This window comes from Lissotriton helveticus, chromosome 2_1 (assembly GCF_964261635.1).
Source record: "Lissotriton helveticus chromosome 2_1, aLisHel1.1, whole genome shotgun sequence".
NCBI lineage: Eukaryota > Metazoa > Chordata > Amphibia > Caudata > Salamandridae > Lissotriton > Lissotriton helveticus.
The window spans coordinates 128,075,997-128,093,610 of record NC_136059.1 but is presented as its reverse complement, the minus strand read 5'-3'; the positions used below and the strand labels follow the sequence as shown (position 1 = coordinate 128,093,610).

The 17,614-nt window shown below is 43.2% G+C and overlaps 1 protein-coding gene across 1 annotated transcript; it reads left to right on the top strand.

Moving 5' to 3' along the window:
* The first annotated feature begins 1,628 nt into the window (after positions 1-1,628).
* Positions 1,629-17,410, top strand: LOC144817790 (uncharacterized). Its single transcript, XM_078674606.1, has 2 exons — positions 1,629-1,748; positions 14,585-17,410. Exons 1-2 carry the CDS (start codon positions 1,664-1,666, stop codon positions 16,624-16,626), a joined length of 2,127 nt encoding a protein of 708 aa, XP_078530732.1. The 5' UTR covers positions 1,629-1,663; the 3' UTR covers positions 16,627-17,410.
* The last annotated feature ends 204 nt before the right edge of the window (positions 17,411-17,614 follow it).

The window sequence follows — 17,614 nt, the reverse complement described above, 5'->3', positions numbered from 1 at the left end:
AAGAATAAATACTACCATTACCCACTTTTTGGTACTCAATTCATTAGTCTTAGCATATTGAAAGGATGAGCTAGTCTAGCCAAAAATACATCTTGTGACACTTATGCAACACAGATATCAGCAGCGAGCACAAAAGCTGTGCTTCATAGCATTAGTGCAACACAACTCCCCCTTAAACTTAATATACTACATGATCTAATGCAATAAAGCACCCTTTTATACTAGTGTATCACTGTTATTACACACCTGTCCTGACAAAATGGTTGAAATGTGATGGGGCAGAAGGAGTCTTTTCTTGGGTGATGCTTGTCTTCATCTGTCCATAGAAATAATGTCACAGCTGAAGTACTCACTAACAATGCAAACAATATGTGTTCAATATCAAATACTAACAATAATTCTAGTAAGGTTATTTACAGTTCACTTGTTTGCATTGTCAGCCAAATCTGACTTTCCTTCATGAAGAGGTGGCCTGATGGTGCTATGTACTAGTCCTAATAAACTATTAATTTGCAACCAGTATTGTTGCGACCACTAAAGAAATTTAATAATACACCTATGAACTGAAAGGATGGCTCTTAAAATTCTGAATAGTAGTCAGTTAGAATGAGACTGGATTGAGGTTGGTTGCAAATTACAAATCACTATTAATGGAGACCATCACATAGATAGTGGCCTGCTGGGTTCAGAGGAACGCCATATCCGTGATTTTTTTCATTGCATTTAAAAAAAATCAACCTGTTATTTTTTAAAGCAACCCAAATGGAACTTTGTTTTGTTGAAGAGTTGGAAGTGGTCACTACCAGTCTTCAGAAAACATATGTTTACATTCACAATGTCAAGGGGTGCCAGGGGGCTCTTTTCCCTTTGAGGCTGCATTACCACGTCCTTTGAGGTGATGGTAAAATATCAATGTTTTTCCACCAGCTTGTAGGTTGAAAATATTGATACATAAGATGCCGTGGCAGTTTTTGGAAGGGACGCCTACAATCATGTTATGTTATGTTATGTTATTTTTGTAGAGCACTCAAATGCCTATGGGCGTCTTAGTACTAGCATTGAAGCCACTGCAAGATCTTGCTAAGCTGACAAGAGGCATTTTGCAACCAGAGGGATTGCCCTGTCTGGTCTATTCAAACTATAGTAGTTATTTATCAGACAGCCAGCTGGTTCAAGTGGGTTTTGTTTGTTAAAATAGTTGGTCATTTGCTATGAGCCATCTATTCAATAATTAGGATCTGGACCTCATGGCAGTTTTTCACAGGTGCCTTTTGTCTGTGAACATGGTGATAGTAAATTTCTGAACCACAAAACATGGCCAGAGCTCATACTGCAATGTTGGCTATGCATTTTATCAAAACTCTAGTGTCAACGTGCACACTAATGTAGACAGCAATGAACACCCTGTCTTGTTATAAAGGTTCACACTGCATCTCTATAACTCTTCACACTCACATAAGGTCCAGTGTAGACCTAGGCTGTGGAGGTAAGTGGTTATTGTAAACCAAGCTTGCTTTAGACATACTGCTGTCGTTTATTGTTGTAGCTTCTGTAATTCAGGGTTTTTAGTTGTCTGTATTTACTACATAAATGATAAAACATATTTCTCTTCCATCCTATGCAGGAAGAAAACCTAGGTATCAGATCGGTCAGACCCGGCACCATGGGACCCCGAATACTAATTTACTCTCTGGTCATCGTGCTGTCAATCCTGGAACTGTCCCTTTCTGGCCAAGTTGCCATTTACAGTAAGTTACATGGGAGCTGAAGTTACCTCATGATATTCTGTGATTTAATGCAATGACAATGATGATCATGACTCTATTGGACATCTTCTCCTCCCACATTAAAAGGGCAGAAGCCACCTCAAACTGTACTATAAACAAGGCTTCATGGGCTGGGTGGTCGAGTAATTCTTTTGAAGTACCCAAGATTTTGTAAAATCAATGCCACACTCCGCATATGCTACAGCTCTCAGGATGTCTCCTTACTATAGTGCAATCAATTGTTTATTGGCTTTGTTTCCTTAAACACAAACAACCACAGCAATAGCAGTGACCGACACTTCTTTTGGACAAGGGAGGGTGTTTTATTTCAGGAGAACATATTGCAGAGCAGGCTCCCACAATAACATATCACTTTACTGTCTGCACCCTGTGCACATCCTAAGATGGACATCAGCCTTGAAACTTGAATGTAGATACATTTCCTATTTACATCTCCTTTGGGGCAGGCACAGCACAAGGACCAGGGCAACGTGGATTACTTCAATGTTCACCGGAATGACACAATTTAGTCACAGCCAAGTGAACATCATGGGCATCAGAGGTGTGGCTAGAAGGTCAGGACCTCCAGCAGGTTGGTCTCACCGCTAACTCAAAGATGACTCCCTGTGCCAGCTGCCAGTGAGATGGTTTACCTGCCATGTGGCACCTCTCCTGCTGGAGTAACCTAAAATTAGAAGGGTGCTCCAAACATCCCCACCTCCACCCACCCCTGCCTGAGGCCCTGTCTGCATGGGTGTGTGGGTGTAGTACTGACTTTGCACTGGTTCACATCCTTTTCCTCTTCCTGAATCAGAGTAAAATTACCTTTACCTGAGTTTGTGAGCGATATATTCTTCCTTAAATTGGGAATGGTGAGTTGTTTTAACTATGAGGTTATATGGTAATACCGATTTACTCTATATACTCATACAATTTGGTCGTGTTTGCTCCCAACAGTGAATAGTAATACTGCTCTGTGTGCTCTCTCATTCCTCTTGAATAATTAAGAGGGTCGGGTCACCATCCCAAAGGATAAAGGCACAAACTTTATGTCAAATAATAATTCTACTGCTGCTAATGGACAGGGGCCAATCACTCAAATCATGTATTCACGTTCCAGCAGGGTGAACCCCTGAAGAGTTTGCGTTTGGTAATTCAGAGCTCACATAGCACTATTATCAGTCTGAAGTTCTTTTAAGAACTTATATTGTGTCAGACAATATGATCCAGGTGTGATTGAAAGGTGATGTCGCTGGCCCAAGTTTTTAATTGCATGTATCTCCCCTCTTTGCACCAATTCTGTAAATGATGTTCAAGGGCTTTTCAAAATATATCCACCAGCTTGTGAATAGCCATACACTTCATGGGGCAGATTTATGATGGGAATGCGCCACGTTTGCGTCACACAACTGCGGCGTAAACGTGGCGCATCCCTACGACCCATTTACAACGTGACGCATCTAGGCAGATGCGTCACGTTGTAAAGCCCTGCGCCACTTGTGGGCGTTCCGGCGCAGGGTGGGCGTTCCGGGGCAGGTGCGCCTCGCAAAAGTGGCTGAGTGAAATCTATGAGATTTCACTCAGTCACTTTCAGGCCAATGCTGCGTCAAAACCCTGCGCCTGCTTGAAGCAGGCGTAGGTCTTGACGCAGCATTGTAAAGATGGGGCACCCCCGAGCCTTGCTGGAGCTGCGTCGCGCTTGCGACGCAACTCCAGCAATGCGCCACCTTTACGGCACAGATGCGTCACGCATCTGTACCGTTTTTGCCCCATGGTGCGCCGCATTGTAAATGCGGCGCACCATGGGTGGCGGAGCAGTGGCGCAAAATAACTGGCGCATCCCTGGGGATGCGCCAGTTATCATAAATCTGCCCCCATGTTTGTTGGGTTGCTGTCGGGGCCTCAAAGGTGTTCCTTTAATAGAACCCGGAAAAATGAAAGATGTGAGCACCTGCTGGTTTCTCATTTGAGACCTTCATTCTGCCTGCGACCCGAGCAAGCTCTCTGAACACTTGCCTGAAATGTTATGACTAACAAAGGTTGTTACTCTTTGATTTTTACTCTGAAAGTTGTACTAAAGAAAGTATTCCACAGGCTCTGCGGGAAGCAAGGAAATTGGCCCATTCGAGCTGCTCCAGATTCCGGAGGGGTCTCTTCCACTGTGATAATTATCGTATTCTACTATCTAGAATCGGATTGGTTGCCGTTCATCCTTACAAATATCGGGGCAGATTTATGTTAACTGGCGCATCCCCAGGGATGCGCCAGTTAACATGCGCCACAGTGCGCCACAGCTCCGCCACCCATGGTGCGCCGCATTTATGATGCGGCGCACCATGGGGCAAAAACGGCACAGATGCGTGACGCATCTGTGCCGTAAAGGTGACGCATTGCTGGAGTTGCGTCGCAAGCGCGACGCAGCTCCAGCAAGGCTCGGGGGTGCCCCATCTCCACAATGCTGCGTCAAGACCTACGCCTGCTTCAAGCAGGCGCAGGCTTTTGACGCAGCATTGGCCTGAAAGTGACTGAGTGAAATCTTATAGATTTCACTCAGCCACTTTTGCGAGGCGCACCTGCCCCGGAACGCCCACCCTGCGCCGGAACGCCCACAAGCGGCGCAGGGCTTTACAACGTGACGCATCTGCCTGGATGCGTCACGTTGTAAATCGTTCGTAGGGATGCACCACGTTTACGCCGCCTTGCGTGACGCAACAGCGGCGTAAACGTGGCGCAAGTGCCTCATAAATCTGCCCCATCATTTGTGAATACTGAATTCCAATCAGTGGAACTTCCACAACAGCTAATTAAGAATTATTTACAAGTTGAAGTCCGTATATTTGTAGGCCTAATTACAGACTACAACCTGAGGTGATTACAGACATTTAACCCCTCCCCCATAGGTAGTTTCTCATGCTCGTTAATAGACCCCTCTCATGGGCAGGGATAAGCTTCCACCTCATGAGCATGCAGGATGTATACCCTCCTTTAATGGGGGCTCACAGGAAGAACTTTTATCATTCAAAACACTTTCCTCATGGAAAGATATAATACATAAAATAAAATATGCAAAATTACCAGTTGCTTCACATTTCTCTATGTGGAACAATAGGAATTTTTTTTGCAGACATCTGGACTGGTGTAGACTTTTATGAACCCTCCTATGATCCTTTCAGAATCCCAGAAATGTGGAATATTCACTCAAAATATAGGAATCATCTCAGAAGAGAAAATCTTCCCCTTTCAAAACCAAGACTTTGTGAATGTGACCTCTGCAGTCTTATCCCATTATATTAATTTAAGGAGCCGATGATATTCCGTTTGATTACCTCCCATGATGCAAAACGCTCTGTTACTGACTTGTTCATAATCAGGGATGTCTTCTTGGAGCCGTGGGACAACAGTATTCTTGTCAGAATGTTGAGTGACATAAATAGGGTGCCCCAAATATTCTCTCCATACATATATCCCCATTGGAGTTAATAATATAACATTTACCTTTCAGTGGGACACTATTTAGAGCGCAACATTTGTTTCAAATAATATTTTTGTGTACAACATTGTGAGATACAATCATTCAACAAGTTTTTAACCTCTTCGACACTGGTGACGGCTCCCGGCCGTCATGAGTCACAGCGGGCGTGTGCTGATGACGGCCTGGAGCCGTCATGACCACGCCCGTGATTGGAATGCTCAGCACTGCGGCGGAATTCGCGCCTCAGTGATGAGGTTAAGAGGCACTACAGATGCTACTAATACAACACATTTAATGAGTGTGTCACATGAAATCAATACTTACGATTCTTTTTTGTTAGTCCAATTCAATCTTGAGCTTTATTTTGTACTTTTCAACGCGTTCCACCTAATATCAGTGTTGTCTCTCAAAAACTTGTTGAATGAAGCATTGCAATTTATGGTCAATGGGCAGCAGATCATTAAGGTGGGCAGCATGTTTTTCTAATTTATTGTGGTGATGTTATCAGGCAGTACAGCTTTGAATTCCCTGGCTGTTCTTTTGACCTTTTTGAGGAACATTGTGAGATGCCCCTTTTTGCCTACTGCCCTTTATCTTCTATATAAGGAAATATGTTCTTCCATTATTGGGTATTAATTATAATGTATTAATTAGATAATTGAAAATGCAATTTGAATGATTACACTCCTGACAGAACATACAGCATGTATTATATACATTCAATCGGCGTTACTGGCCCGTGGTATAAGATTGTAAGTATGGGATTCTTTCACTTTCAGAGGTGGCTCCTTCGCTGAGGTGGACGAGTATCGCCCCACTGCTCTCAGTGGAGGAAAAAGGAAAAAGGAAATTATAATAAATAGTTTTTATCATTTTATTTTTCGGAGGATTGAGGCAGGGTTAGTGTCGGCGGGGCTGGTGGCTCAGGCGAGGAGTGGTTTGTGCACACTAAGGGGTATATTTACAAGAATTGACGCTAGCTAGCGTTAGCGTTAGTTAGCGGCAATTTTCATATCACTGCATATCACTGAAAACTATTACCCGGTTACCAACGTATGTGCAATATGTTGCTACAGGGCGATAATATCAGCTACCCACAGCTAAAACTGCCACTAACACTAGCAGCAAGGCAATAACATTTTTGACGCTAGCAAGAGAAAAGTGACGAAAGGCCAATTAGAGGCGAAAAAAATCACGTTAGTCAGCCCAACGTCCCTTTTCTGCCTATAGGGGCAAACATAGCCTATAAGTCCACCATCAATGATAAAAATAAAATAAAACCAATTGAATGCAGAATGTAGCAGCAAGGGCCAATTTCATTACAGGTAAACAACCCCCCCTCAATCCCCCGAACAGCCAGGAATACCAGCCAGAGTCTCAGGTGAAGACAAAATGCAGATTCGGGGCTCCATTTATGTCACTGGGGGAAGCCAATAATGCGTCACTTAACATAGTTATTTTCTTGTGACACCAAGGCAGTCGAAGCCTGGAAGCCCAGAGGCCTCGGTGGGCCTGCGTCTGAGAACCAGAGTGGGAGGTGGAAGTGCTGTGTAGTTACTGCGGCCTGAGGGTGGAAGCAGGCCATGTCGGGACCAAGCCTTGGGCCTTGGCGGTAGACATTGAGGCAAAGGCGATAGCGCTTATCTGGCAGGTTGCTTGGAGACAAGTTTCTAACCTGTGTGAGAAGACCACCTGTTGCCCCTTGGAGCTGTGATTGGTAGAGGTGCTCCTGCGCACCAACGTAGGGAGCTCTGCATAGCATAACACGTGCCACCACTTCACCGGAATGCACGAAGGAGATTGCCAATGGTGTGCCGCACCTCTCTTCACCGCAGACCGGAGGATGTGGTGCTGCCCAGACACTGTAGAGGGTGAGGCAGGAGCATTGAAAATTCACTTCTAAGGGGGCCCTATTACATCACCTGCATCAAGAGGTTCCCCAGTGTGCTTGGTGGCGACTACTGAACCCAGGCTTGTGAAATCCCACGTGTATGAAGCTCCTGCTGGCTGAGTCACAGATTCAGAGAGAGCACGAGGATTGCGTGCCGGTGTCGATGTCCAGTTGAGGAGAAGGTGGTACAGGGAGCAAAGGAGACCTGGGGGGGTCATGTCGGGCCCCGGTCTAGCACCGGTGGGTGGTGCTCACACTGCCTTGAGCAATCCATGCGCTGCAGAGGATGCCCTTTGCCAGGACTCCACACAAGACTGGTGTGGTACTCTACTGCCTCGATGATGCTGCGATGCCCCTAGCCCCACCCATCCAGTGTCCTTTCCAGTGTTTGCTGCTTCCCAGCTGTCTGGCCCCCCACAGCACTACTTATTGGCGGCCACTGTGCATCCAAGTGCAGCGGGTGTGCTACTGGTGCGCCAAATGTGTGCCATAGGCATGCTCATCTGTACAGTCGGTGCATGGACCACGTGCAGTGCCAGGTACCCTCCTCACCCTCAACCCTGGACACGACGCTACCTCCCTTCTAGCATCACCAAAGAATACTGTTGCACCATTGACCTGCCAAAACTGAAAAACACCTTCTGCCACATCAACACACCAGTGCCTCTTGCTGCCCGGCTGAACAACAGCTCACTCGACCGGGCGCAACTTGATCCTACTCAATGCGTGATCCCTACAAAAACATGCCACAGAAATCTGGACCATCCTTTGCTCCAGATCGGACACCAACAGTCAGCTACAACATCACCCACAAGGACCATCCTGACCGCCCAGGATGAGGCATTGCCATCATCTACAAAAGCACACTCCAACTGACCACTCACTCTAATGGGCCAATGCAAACTATGTAACACTTTCACTTCCAGATCCGGACCAGGCCCAACACCATCCTCAGCAAGTACCCTCATCTACAGGCCCCCTGGCCTGACCCCCATTCACTGATGCTACTGTAGACCTCATCATAACCCAGGTTCTCAGATGCACTGAATACATCCTATTCTGAGACTTCAACTTTCAACTGGACAACCCGAGTGACCAGAACACAAACACCCTCCCATAGAACCTCACCAACATCAAACTCATGCAGCTAGTCACCACACCAGCCCACATGCCAGACACATGCTAGACCATGTCTCCTCTGTCGGCGGGAACATTCAACTAGAGACACACCACAAAACTCTCCTGGACCGTCCATCATTGTATACATCATGCCCACCGTACACCACCATCATCGATTCCCCTCCCTGTCGCAGCTGAATCAAGGCCATAGAAGAATTTCTTGTCAACTATCCCAACACCACCATTCTGCCAATGCTTACAGACACCAACACCGCAGTGCACAACCTCCACCAATGGATGTCTCGCTGCACCAACACCCTGGCACCCATCAAGGAGAAACCGGGTAAACAACACTTTAAGAAGGCCAACTAGTTCACTCTTCCTCATCTCTAGTCCAGACACACCTGCATTCATCTCGAGACGAGCTGGAGCTACAACATCAACCATCTACGCAACACAGTCATCTGTGCATCATAGCATCATTATAGGTGAAAAGACAGGGGGTGTATTCCTGAGCTCCTTCTGACAGTTTAATGCCACTGGTGCATCATTTTCTTGACGTAATTGTAACGAGAATCTTGAACCACGTTGCGCCGTATTTACAAAGTGACGCATCTTAAAACATAAATGTATGTATTTCCTACCCTATAACACAAAACCAATAACAAAACACTTCAACATTTTTATTACATTTTTTACATCATTAACAGGGTGTTGCCCTTTGGGAAAATAATCAATTTCTAGGAATGCACAAAACCATTGTTTATTTTATTTCAGTGCTAAAACATTTCAACATATACAATATAAGTGCTTTACTTCCAAGAAGGCAACATTTGACTTAAGAGACTTTGAAGACACAAAGTAGCCCTGGTACTCATAATCTCCAAAGGAACATACGCATTCAAGCAGTGATGAAGCTCGACCTGTGGTCTCAAACAACCTCAGTGATCGCAATATATAGAAAGGGCCCTCAAACACAACTTTGATTAATATTCTTTACTATTTCCATTGTGGAGAATAAAATGTCTTCCAAAGTATACTCATTATTTTATAACTGCAAATGTTTCCTCCCTTTTCATGGAGGGCGTCTGAGGTACAAGTTTCCCCTTAATTTTGTTAGGGTTGAAAACAACGGATACCAATAGAAGTATAAGATCCACTGGAGTACCACTTATCTCATCACTTTTACACAGTGAGTTAGGCTACTGAAACCTCCATTTGAAAGTCTACGAAAAATGAGGAATTACCAGCAAAATACAACCCGAAATTATTGACTCTCATTGTAATTCCTTATTTCTTAATGGACTCTAAGATTCCTATTAATTATTGCTGGAAAGTTGGGTATTAGCGGTAATAAGTGCTGACTTGCCACTAGAAATAGGGCCCCAAAAACAATAAGAGGGTCAGACTACGTCTCAATATATGATTACCTTGCTCAACCCTTGGTAAATGGAAAGATTAGGAAGGCGTAATTTAGGAGACAGATTTGAAAAACATTTGGAAACACCAATGCACTTAAAAGGTAAGACACGATGAACAAACAGCACCAGTTTATCAAAATAGGTTATATTTTTATGAATGAATAGAATCCAAAATGACCAAAAATCCAATGTAGGGGCCCATAGATATGAGTTTTAAAAGATTGAAATTAAAACAAGTGCTTAGAAGCAAATAGCACTCAAAGGGCTAAAAAAGGTGGAGCAGGACAAGGACAAAGTCTAAAGTTTACACTTACTTCCAGAAATGTTTCTTGATGCAGGAAAATGGTCCACAGCACCAGCCAAGGGTTCAGAGGCTCTGGTTTTCCTATTGGGGTCTGGGACTGCAACTACCACAATGCACCATTTTACAAAGTTTGCTCCATACTTCCTAACCTTCTTCCAGAGGGTCTCCTTGATGGTTCAAAGTATCCAAAATACCAATCTAAGGATCTGGAATCTCCTAGGTGGTCCTTTGGACGTGTGAACTCCAATTCCCCACAATGCACCTGGCCAAATCCGTGAAAGGGCACTGGTAGCACTACAGGATGGGAACTCTTGGTGGAGATGATGCAGGTGGGCTCTGTTAACCTGTTGCTTGCAGTGAGTTCACTGGTTTATCCTTCTTGAAGCAGGGCAAAGGCTAGAGTACCAGATTGTGCAGCAGGCGCGGTCTTCAGAGTTCAAACACTTGTGGTGCCGTTACAGAATCTAGAAGGGCAGTCCTTCTTCTCCTAGCAGCTGATCTTAGGTGCTATGGAACTCTTCTATATTTATCCAGTTTTCCTTATCATCAAGCGGTGAGGGGCTGACCAATGGGTCACAGGGTACCACCCACGTATATGACCACTTCCTCCATAGTGTGGCATATTCTTGTCCCAAAAAGCACAATTCTCTCAAAATCCAAAATGGGAAAAGCCTCTCATCAGAGGAGCTGGATCGGGCTTACCCAGCCTACTGGTGTGGTTATTTTTTCGAAACGCACTTCTTCCGCACCTCACCCTAATCAAATTACAGGGTTCCTGTGTAGGTGGGTTGGCATTATGTGGGGGTCATTCTTCCTTTGAAGGCCTGTCTGGCTAGCCCTCACCCCCTGCCTGCCATCTGCTTTGTAGTTTGTACTTCTTGGCCCACAGGAAGCCCATTGTCTGTGTAGCAGGGCTTTCCATATCTCATTAGAGCAGCCTGGTTAGCCTGGGCAGAGGCTAGCCAAACAGGAGAGAGCAGCTGAAAAGCTGGATTTTGGCACACAGAAAAGAAAATTTAACTACATTGTCCCTCACAGCTATTAGAAGTCTAATATTGGCAAATTGCTGGATATATCATAACTATTAATGTGATACCTTGAACTATAATTTTTCAATATTTGCACTTAGATAAAATATTACAAAGTTAGCCTATGGAACCATTAACTACAATGAGGAAAAGCAAAACTGGCAGTTGTTTTCCGTCACCAGGGCATATAAAACATATTTTATAATTTCCCTGTAAAGTTACAAGGCACCCTATCCCTGGGGCACCTAGGAGAGACCTTAGGGGTGACATATATGTAACGGTAAGGTAGATTAATACTTTGGAAGTACCTTGAAATCCAAAGCCGCATTTGCATATAACTTCAAATTAAAAGCAGCCTGCAAGGCAGGGCTGGATTTTAAAATGCCAGATGGCGCCACAGCAGTGCACACTCGTGTGCAGGAATTCTACTGGGCCTCTAAACCTCTATGCCCTATTATTTACTAGGGACTTATTGATAGATGAAATCCCCCTCTTCTTATTATATACTAGAGACTTACAGGGGTCTGTTATTGGCAATTGTAATTATACCAAATTACTATGTACTTTTTTCACAGAGTACATGCCCTGGGTCGGCCTAGTGGAGCCCAGGGCTCAATCAGAGTCAGAAAACCAGCACATAGTAGTCAAAATGGGGGCAAAAAGTGGGGGCACACTGTAAACAGTTCCTGATTTCTCATAATTACGACTGCCTTTTTATCACCATCTGAGTTACTGTCACACATTTATCACTTACTTTGGGTGTGAGGAAATACCAGCTCATTTTCGGGACATTTCATTATGGGAGCCTATAATGCATTGTTTGTGATACAACATTAAGTTTCAACCCCTACATTTGGGGTGCAGCTGAAGCTGATGTATTTCAGACAATCCTTATTAATGTGTGGCAGATCTAGTGTTATCCTCTAATGCTCTGGAATATATTGTGTGAGGAGTATCCTGCACTATGTCTAGTATATCCATGTGTGGCATCACTGGGTAAATGTGTAGAATGTCCATGTCTTGCATCACTAGGTACATATGTAGTATTTCGATGTATGATACCAGCAGGTGCATGTGTCTTATGTCCATGTATGGTATCACCAGGTACATGTGCAATATGTCCATGTCTGGTTTCACTAGGTACATATGTACCATGTCTATTTCTGGCATCACTAAGTACATATGTAGTATTTCCATGTCTGGTATCACAAGGTACATGTGTATTATGCCCAGGTCTGGTATTACCATGTTAATCTGTAGTATGTCCATGTCTGATACCACCAGGTTCATGAGTACTATGTCCATGTCTGGTACCACCAGGTACATGTGAAGTATATCCATGTCTGGTATCACTTGGTACATGTGTAGTATGTCCATGTATGATTTCACCAGGTACGTGTAGTATGTCCATGGCTGATATCACCAGGTAAATGGGCAGCATGTCCATGAGTGGTGTCACTTGGTACATATGTAGCATGTCTATTAGCATGTCTATTTCTAGTATCACTAGGTACATGTGTACTATGTCCATGTCTGATGTCACTAGGTGCTGTGTTAACATATATTTTGGTATAATCTGAATATATAGTCTATTTGCTTCATGAAAAGACTTGTAAATCTACACTCAGAGAATTACACCATGGCACATGGACATAATGTTTTCCTTCTTAAGCTCACAAATCTTTAAACTAGATGACCTGGGCCCCTTTGCAGGTTCCAGGTATGATTGAGGTTAATATGTTTGCATTTCTATTTGCTCCTGTAAGTTGTCATTTCCAAATGAGAATTTCTAAACAGTGTACAACTAGCCCAGGACAAAAGTCAACTCCTTTATGCAATGGCGTAGTTTTCTTTATGTTTTTGCCTTAGGAAATCACTTACCTGACACCCCACAAATTATTGGGGTGTTTCTATATCCTTCTCATCCTGGTAGGACATTTATTTTCGCCTCTGAAAAGAGAAAATCTCCAAACAATGTTAGGATTGAAAAGGGTCAGAGGAGAGCTGGCATTGGTCACAATCTTAGACATATATGGACATTAATAAACTTTCAATATTGAACAAGCCTTCAACCTCTCACTCCCCACTCACACAAGATATTAACAAGATTTGTGCAACATCAAATTGTGTGAATTCAGTGAACTACAAATCATGACACTATTGGGCACATGCATCAAGGTAAATTGCATTCGCAAACGGTGCGAATCGCAAAATTCGGCCGTTTGCGAATGCAACTTCCTTTTTTGGAATGCATCATGTTTTTTCATTTTTTCGCAATTTAAGGAATCGCAATTATGTTGCGATTTCTTAAATTGCGATTGCATTTAAAAAAAAAACAATTTGCGATTTCTTAAATGCAATACATCACACTTTAGAAATTGCGAATTCGCAAATAGGGAGAGGTAAATTACCATGAAGTTCACCTTCATGGTAATTTGCGAAAACTTTGAAAAATGCACAAAAGTGCATTCATTTTACACACACGCATGCCCTTGGGGCATGTGTGTGTGAAAAATGTTCTTAAAGTTAAATTTCTTAAAGTTACATTTCTTAAAGTTAAATTTCAGGGGTGCAGGGGGGGGTCCTTTGGACCCCCCCCTGCAACCTTGAAATAGCATTTTCATTTTGCGATTCCTTAATTGCAAATTGTGAATCGCAATTAAGGAAAATTAAGAAATCGCAAAAAAAATTGCGATTTCTTAATGCATAGCATTTTGCGATTTCTTAATTGTGATTCCTTAATTTTCGCAATTAAGAAATCGCAAACGGCAACAATTATGCATGAGGCCGAATGCTCCTAAATCTTTTTTTACGAGTTTTAAATGGATTTGGAAATTGGGATCAGTATGTCTACGCTTTCTATGCAAGTTTATTATAGGTGGTATTTCTATATCTAGTATGTCTGTATAGACTGGTAGTTTTTCCTAGTCTACTTTGTATCTGTTTACTCTTAGTATGGCCATGTCTACACGTACATTTAACTCTCTTTGACACTATATTGACTTCATAGTTTACAATTTCCTAGAAGCAGCATCTCACCTTCAGTGTTAAAATAAGGTGTGACTGGTTTACTCTTACGTTTGCCAGTAGTCCTGTGTTTTAGTCATGTCATGCACAATCAGGTAATAAGGTGTCAAAGAGAGAGCAGCCACTGGACAGGATGGGCCCTTGAGTCACCTGGAAAAGATTGCACACTCTGCCATCTCCTTCATTACATGTCAGACTAATGGATCACTCTAGATAGTTATGTTATATTAAAGACATGTGTGTATCTCCCAAATGCCCGTGGTTTCTTGCTATCACAGAATTGACAGAAATGGTTAGATTTATCCCAAATGAGGATCTTTTGAAATCAAAAGCTGGGCATTGCTCTTGCTGCCCTAATGTCAAGTCTGGCTTTGTGAGAGAGATTACCTGAGCAGCAGGAGATAAATGTTGCGTATATTGGGGCTACATGTCATAATTAATGTGTTCACCCCTCCAACTGAGCATATATTCCTCCAGATTGTTGTTGTTAGCACTTAAAATCTCTCATTCCCATAACTTTATTCATATCACTTTATTCTGTAACTGTTCTCTCCAGGGCGTAAGAGGGAGGCTGACTGTAAATCATCAGCTGCTAATCTCAAAGAAGCAGTGAAGAGTGTCACCAGAGCCCAGGACGTGAGGGCAGAAGCTGAGCTGATGATGAAACCGTACGCTAACTGGGAAGAGTTCCTAATGCCCGGCCCCATTTCCATTGCTATCCTAGGAGAGCTGGCATGCATTTCATCAGCCAGTGGGGACTTCTCTATCAACCTGAATCCACCAGCAAGTGGTTTCAAGTACATGCAATACCCAGAGTCCTTTTCTGCCTCCCTAATGCAGATTTCCAACAGGGCCTGGAATTCCTTCAACACAGCAAACAAAAACATGGATAGGATCAGGCTCCTCACAGGTGGCTTGCCACGTGACATTAAAGAATTAGTCACAATTCTGTTCCAGCCCACTGCCACTGTTAATGCCCTGCTCCCACAGCGCCTAAGCTCTCTTCTCAAGACTTCCAGGGATTGCACATCCTTGGCTCAGGCTGTAGAGACAAGTTTTAATAACACCATTCTCTTAATCCACGAGGTGCTTGAAGCTTGTGTGAACTCCAAGAGGGGCTACGAGAAGAACTTGGAGGATGTGAAGGTTGCCCTGGAACAGCTCACCATTAGAGAAGCATCTGCAAAGGATGCTGCGAAAATGGCAGAAGAGTACAGAAAGATGACTGAGACACAACTTAAGGATGCTGCAGATGCCTACAAGGATGCTCTGAAGAAGGTGCCCTCTGTGTGGGAAACCATGGCTGCTAATTTTGTGGGTGGCATTCTTGACACACTGACTTCCTCTGCAAACACAATGATAAGCAGGGAGCTTGGCACAGATATTCCTGCTGGTGGGAAGGACGTCAAGTCCAATCAGGCGACTAAGACAATCTGCACCAAGTCGAATCAGATGACAGCTATCACCGACGGCCTTCAGAAAGTCATAGATAGTAATGGGAAAACCATTAACATGAAGATGGTTTATAATGAGAAAGATAATACAGTGACAACAAACTATCCAAAAGATCTGTCAATGAGATTGAAAAAGGAGATAGGGGAAGAAGCTGAGTGTAAAGTACAAACACAAATGGATAATGTTCTACAATCTGTTATTGAAATATGTGAAGACTTGGGAAGAGTTGCATTGGCTAAGACACCAGATGAGAGTTTCCAGCAAGCAATTGTTCAAAGGATAAACTCATTAAGTAGCAGGGCAATAAAAGTTGATTCATATTGTAAAATAGAGACTAATGCTCAGCCCTTGAAGCCAAATCCACCGAATGCAGACAAAACTAAAGGCCCTGTCAGCATAGGCACTCACTCTGCACAAATTGCACAGACACGAGTAGAACAAGCCACACTTCAATTAAAAAATACTCAGGAAATGTACAAGGAATCCTTCGAGAAGGTCCAAAAAGAAAATAAGGAACTAACAACGATCCTGGTTGAAATGAAAAGCTATTCTCTGAAGGAGATTGATTTTGAGGTAGCCAAAAAGATGCTCATTAAAGGCCTAGATTGCCTAGGGAGAGTGAAAAAGCAGTGGGAGAAAATGATCCTCTTCTTCCAGATGATATCCAACCTCATCCAATCCTGCCTAGACAAAAATATCAATGAGTTAGTGCAGTCTGCCAGATCAGTGCAGAGCATTCCCAACTATTCCAATGATGCCTTTGTGAAGGACATGATGTACAACCGAGCATTTGCATGCAGCAGTGTTTCGCAGTTAGTCAACATGATCTCCTCTACCTACTGTGAGGTTTCCCAACGCTACCTGATGGACCGCGTGAGCTCTTTAGGAAGACTGATCACCATGTCTCCCACAGACCCACAGTTCAAGATTGAGCGTGAGAAGCTACAAAGTGGTTGTGAAGAGGCTCAAAAGTCAATCCAAGACTTGGTGATTTCCAAAAAAGAAGAGTTTGACATGAGTATTGAGGCAAGAGTTAAGGAAATCAATTGCCAGCTGGGAGCAGCCATCCCATCCCTCACTGAAGCCGAAAAGAAACGCATCAGTGAGGATGTAAATGCAGGCGCAAACGCAATCGATTTCTAGGAATATCTTTCTTCGCCTGAGAGGGCCAGAATATTCTGTTTAACTCAAGTTTACCTCCTAAAGCTTTGCTTAGACAATAATCAATTGCAGTCAGTGGGTGGAAGATGTTTCCATTCCAATGGGCACCTTACGTTTGATATGTCACGTGTTTTGCTCTAGATATATGCTGCCCACTGATTTGAAATGTTGCCTCATATGCCATTCTTTAGAAATGTATCAACCATGAGATATCAGGCAATGCTAGCTCACTTATGTGCACTGCTATGTGAGATAGAATTGTATGTGAACTCAAGGTCATGACAAATACCTCTGCCTTGAAATCAAAGCACTGTTCAATATCTCGTTCCATGAACTATAGGATGTGGAAAATACATTACTCGAGAATTAAACTACTGCCAGATCCACCTGTGCTTTACATTTTATGCATGCACATCATTTGCTGTTTTTTTTCTTGGACTCGTTGGAGACTCCCATATTCTGACCTTTGAACTCAAAGTACCCCTGAATTCCATGCCTTGCTTTCTCCAATAATTCCTGATTTATAACACCCCTGCTTGAGAACATGTCCCTGCATAGTATATGGGTCCCAGATCAAGACCTGGGTATGAACTAAACATGACATAGACTTCCCATAGGCTTCCCACGGACAAGAATGTTATTATTGTTCAGAAATTAGCTTAACACATGCACACCAATTTCCTTCTTTTGTATCCTACATCATGCATTAGCTTTGTTTCTCGCCATAGTAATATGTAACACAATAAAGTTTATTGCTTAAGATATATATACAGTTTACAGTCCCATTTATTTAGTCGGTACTTTTTCCTATTTGCACATGTGTAGCCACATAATTATTCAGATTAATCATTTAGCGCTTGTTTATTTTGAGGCACCAGAGACTGGATATTAAACAAATTCCAAGAGAACCAGACTCACATTAAAAAAAAGCAAAACAAGGCTACAATAACTAAGTATGGGCGAATTTTGC

Bases quoted from the DNA above. Each gene is read 5' to 3' on its own strand.
- LOC144817790 (XM_078674606.1), top strand. From the start codon at position 1,664: ATGGGACCCCGAATACTAATTTACTCTCTGGTCATCGTGCTGTCAATC. The intron at 1,749-14,584 runs GTAAGTTACATG...TGTTCTCTCCAG, and splicing joins TGGCCAAGTTGCCATTTACA to GGCGTAAGAGGGAGGCTGAC.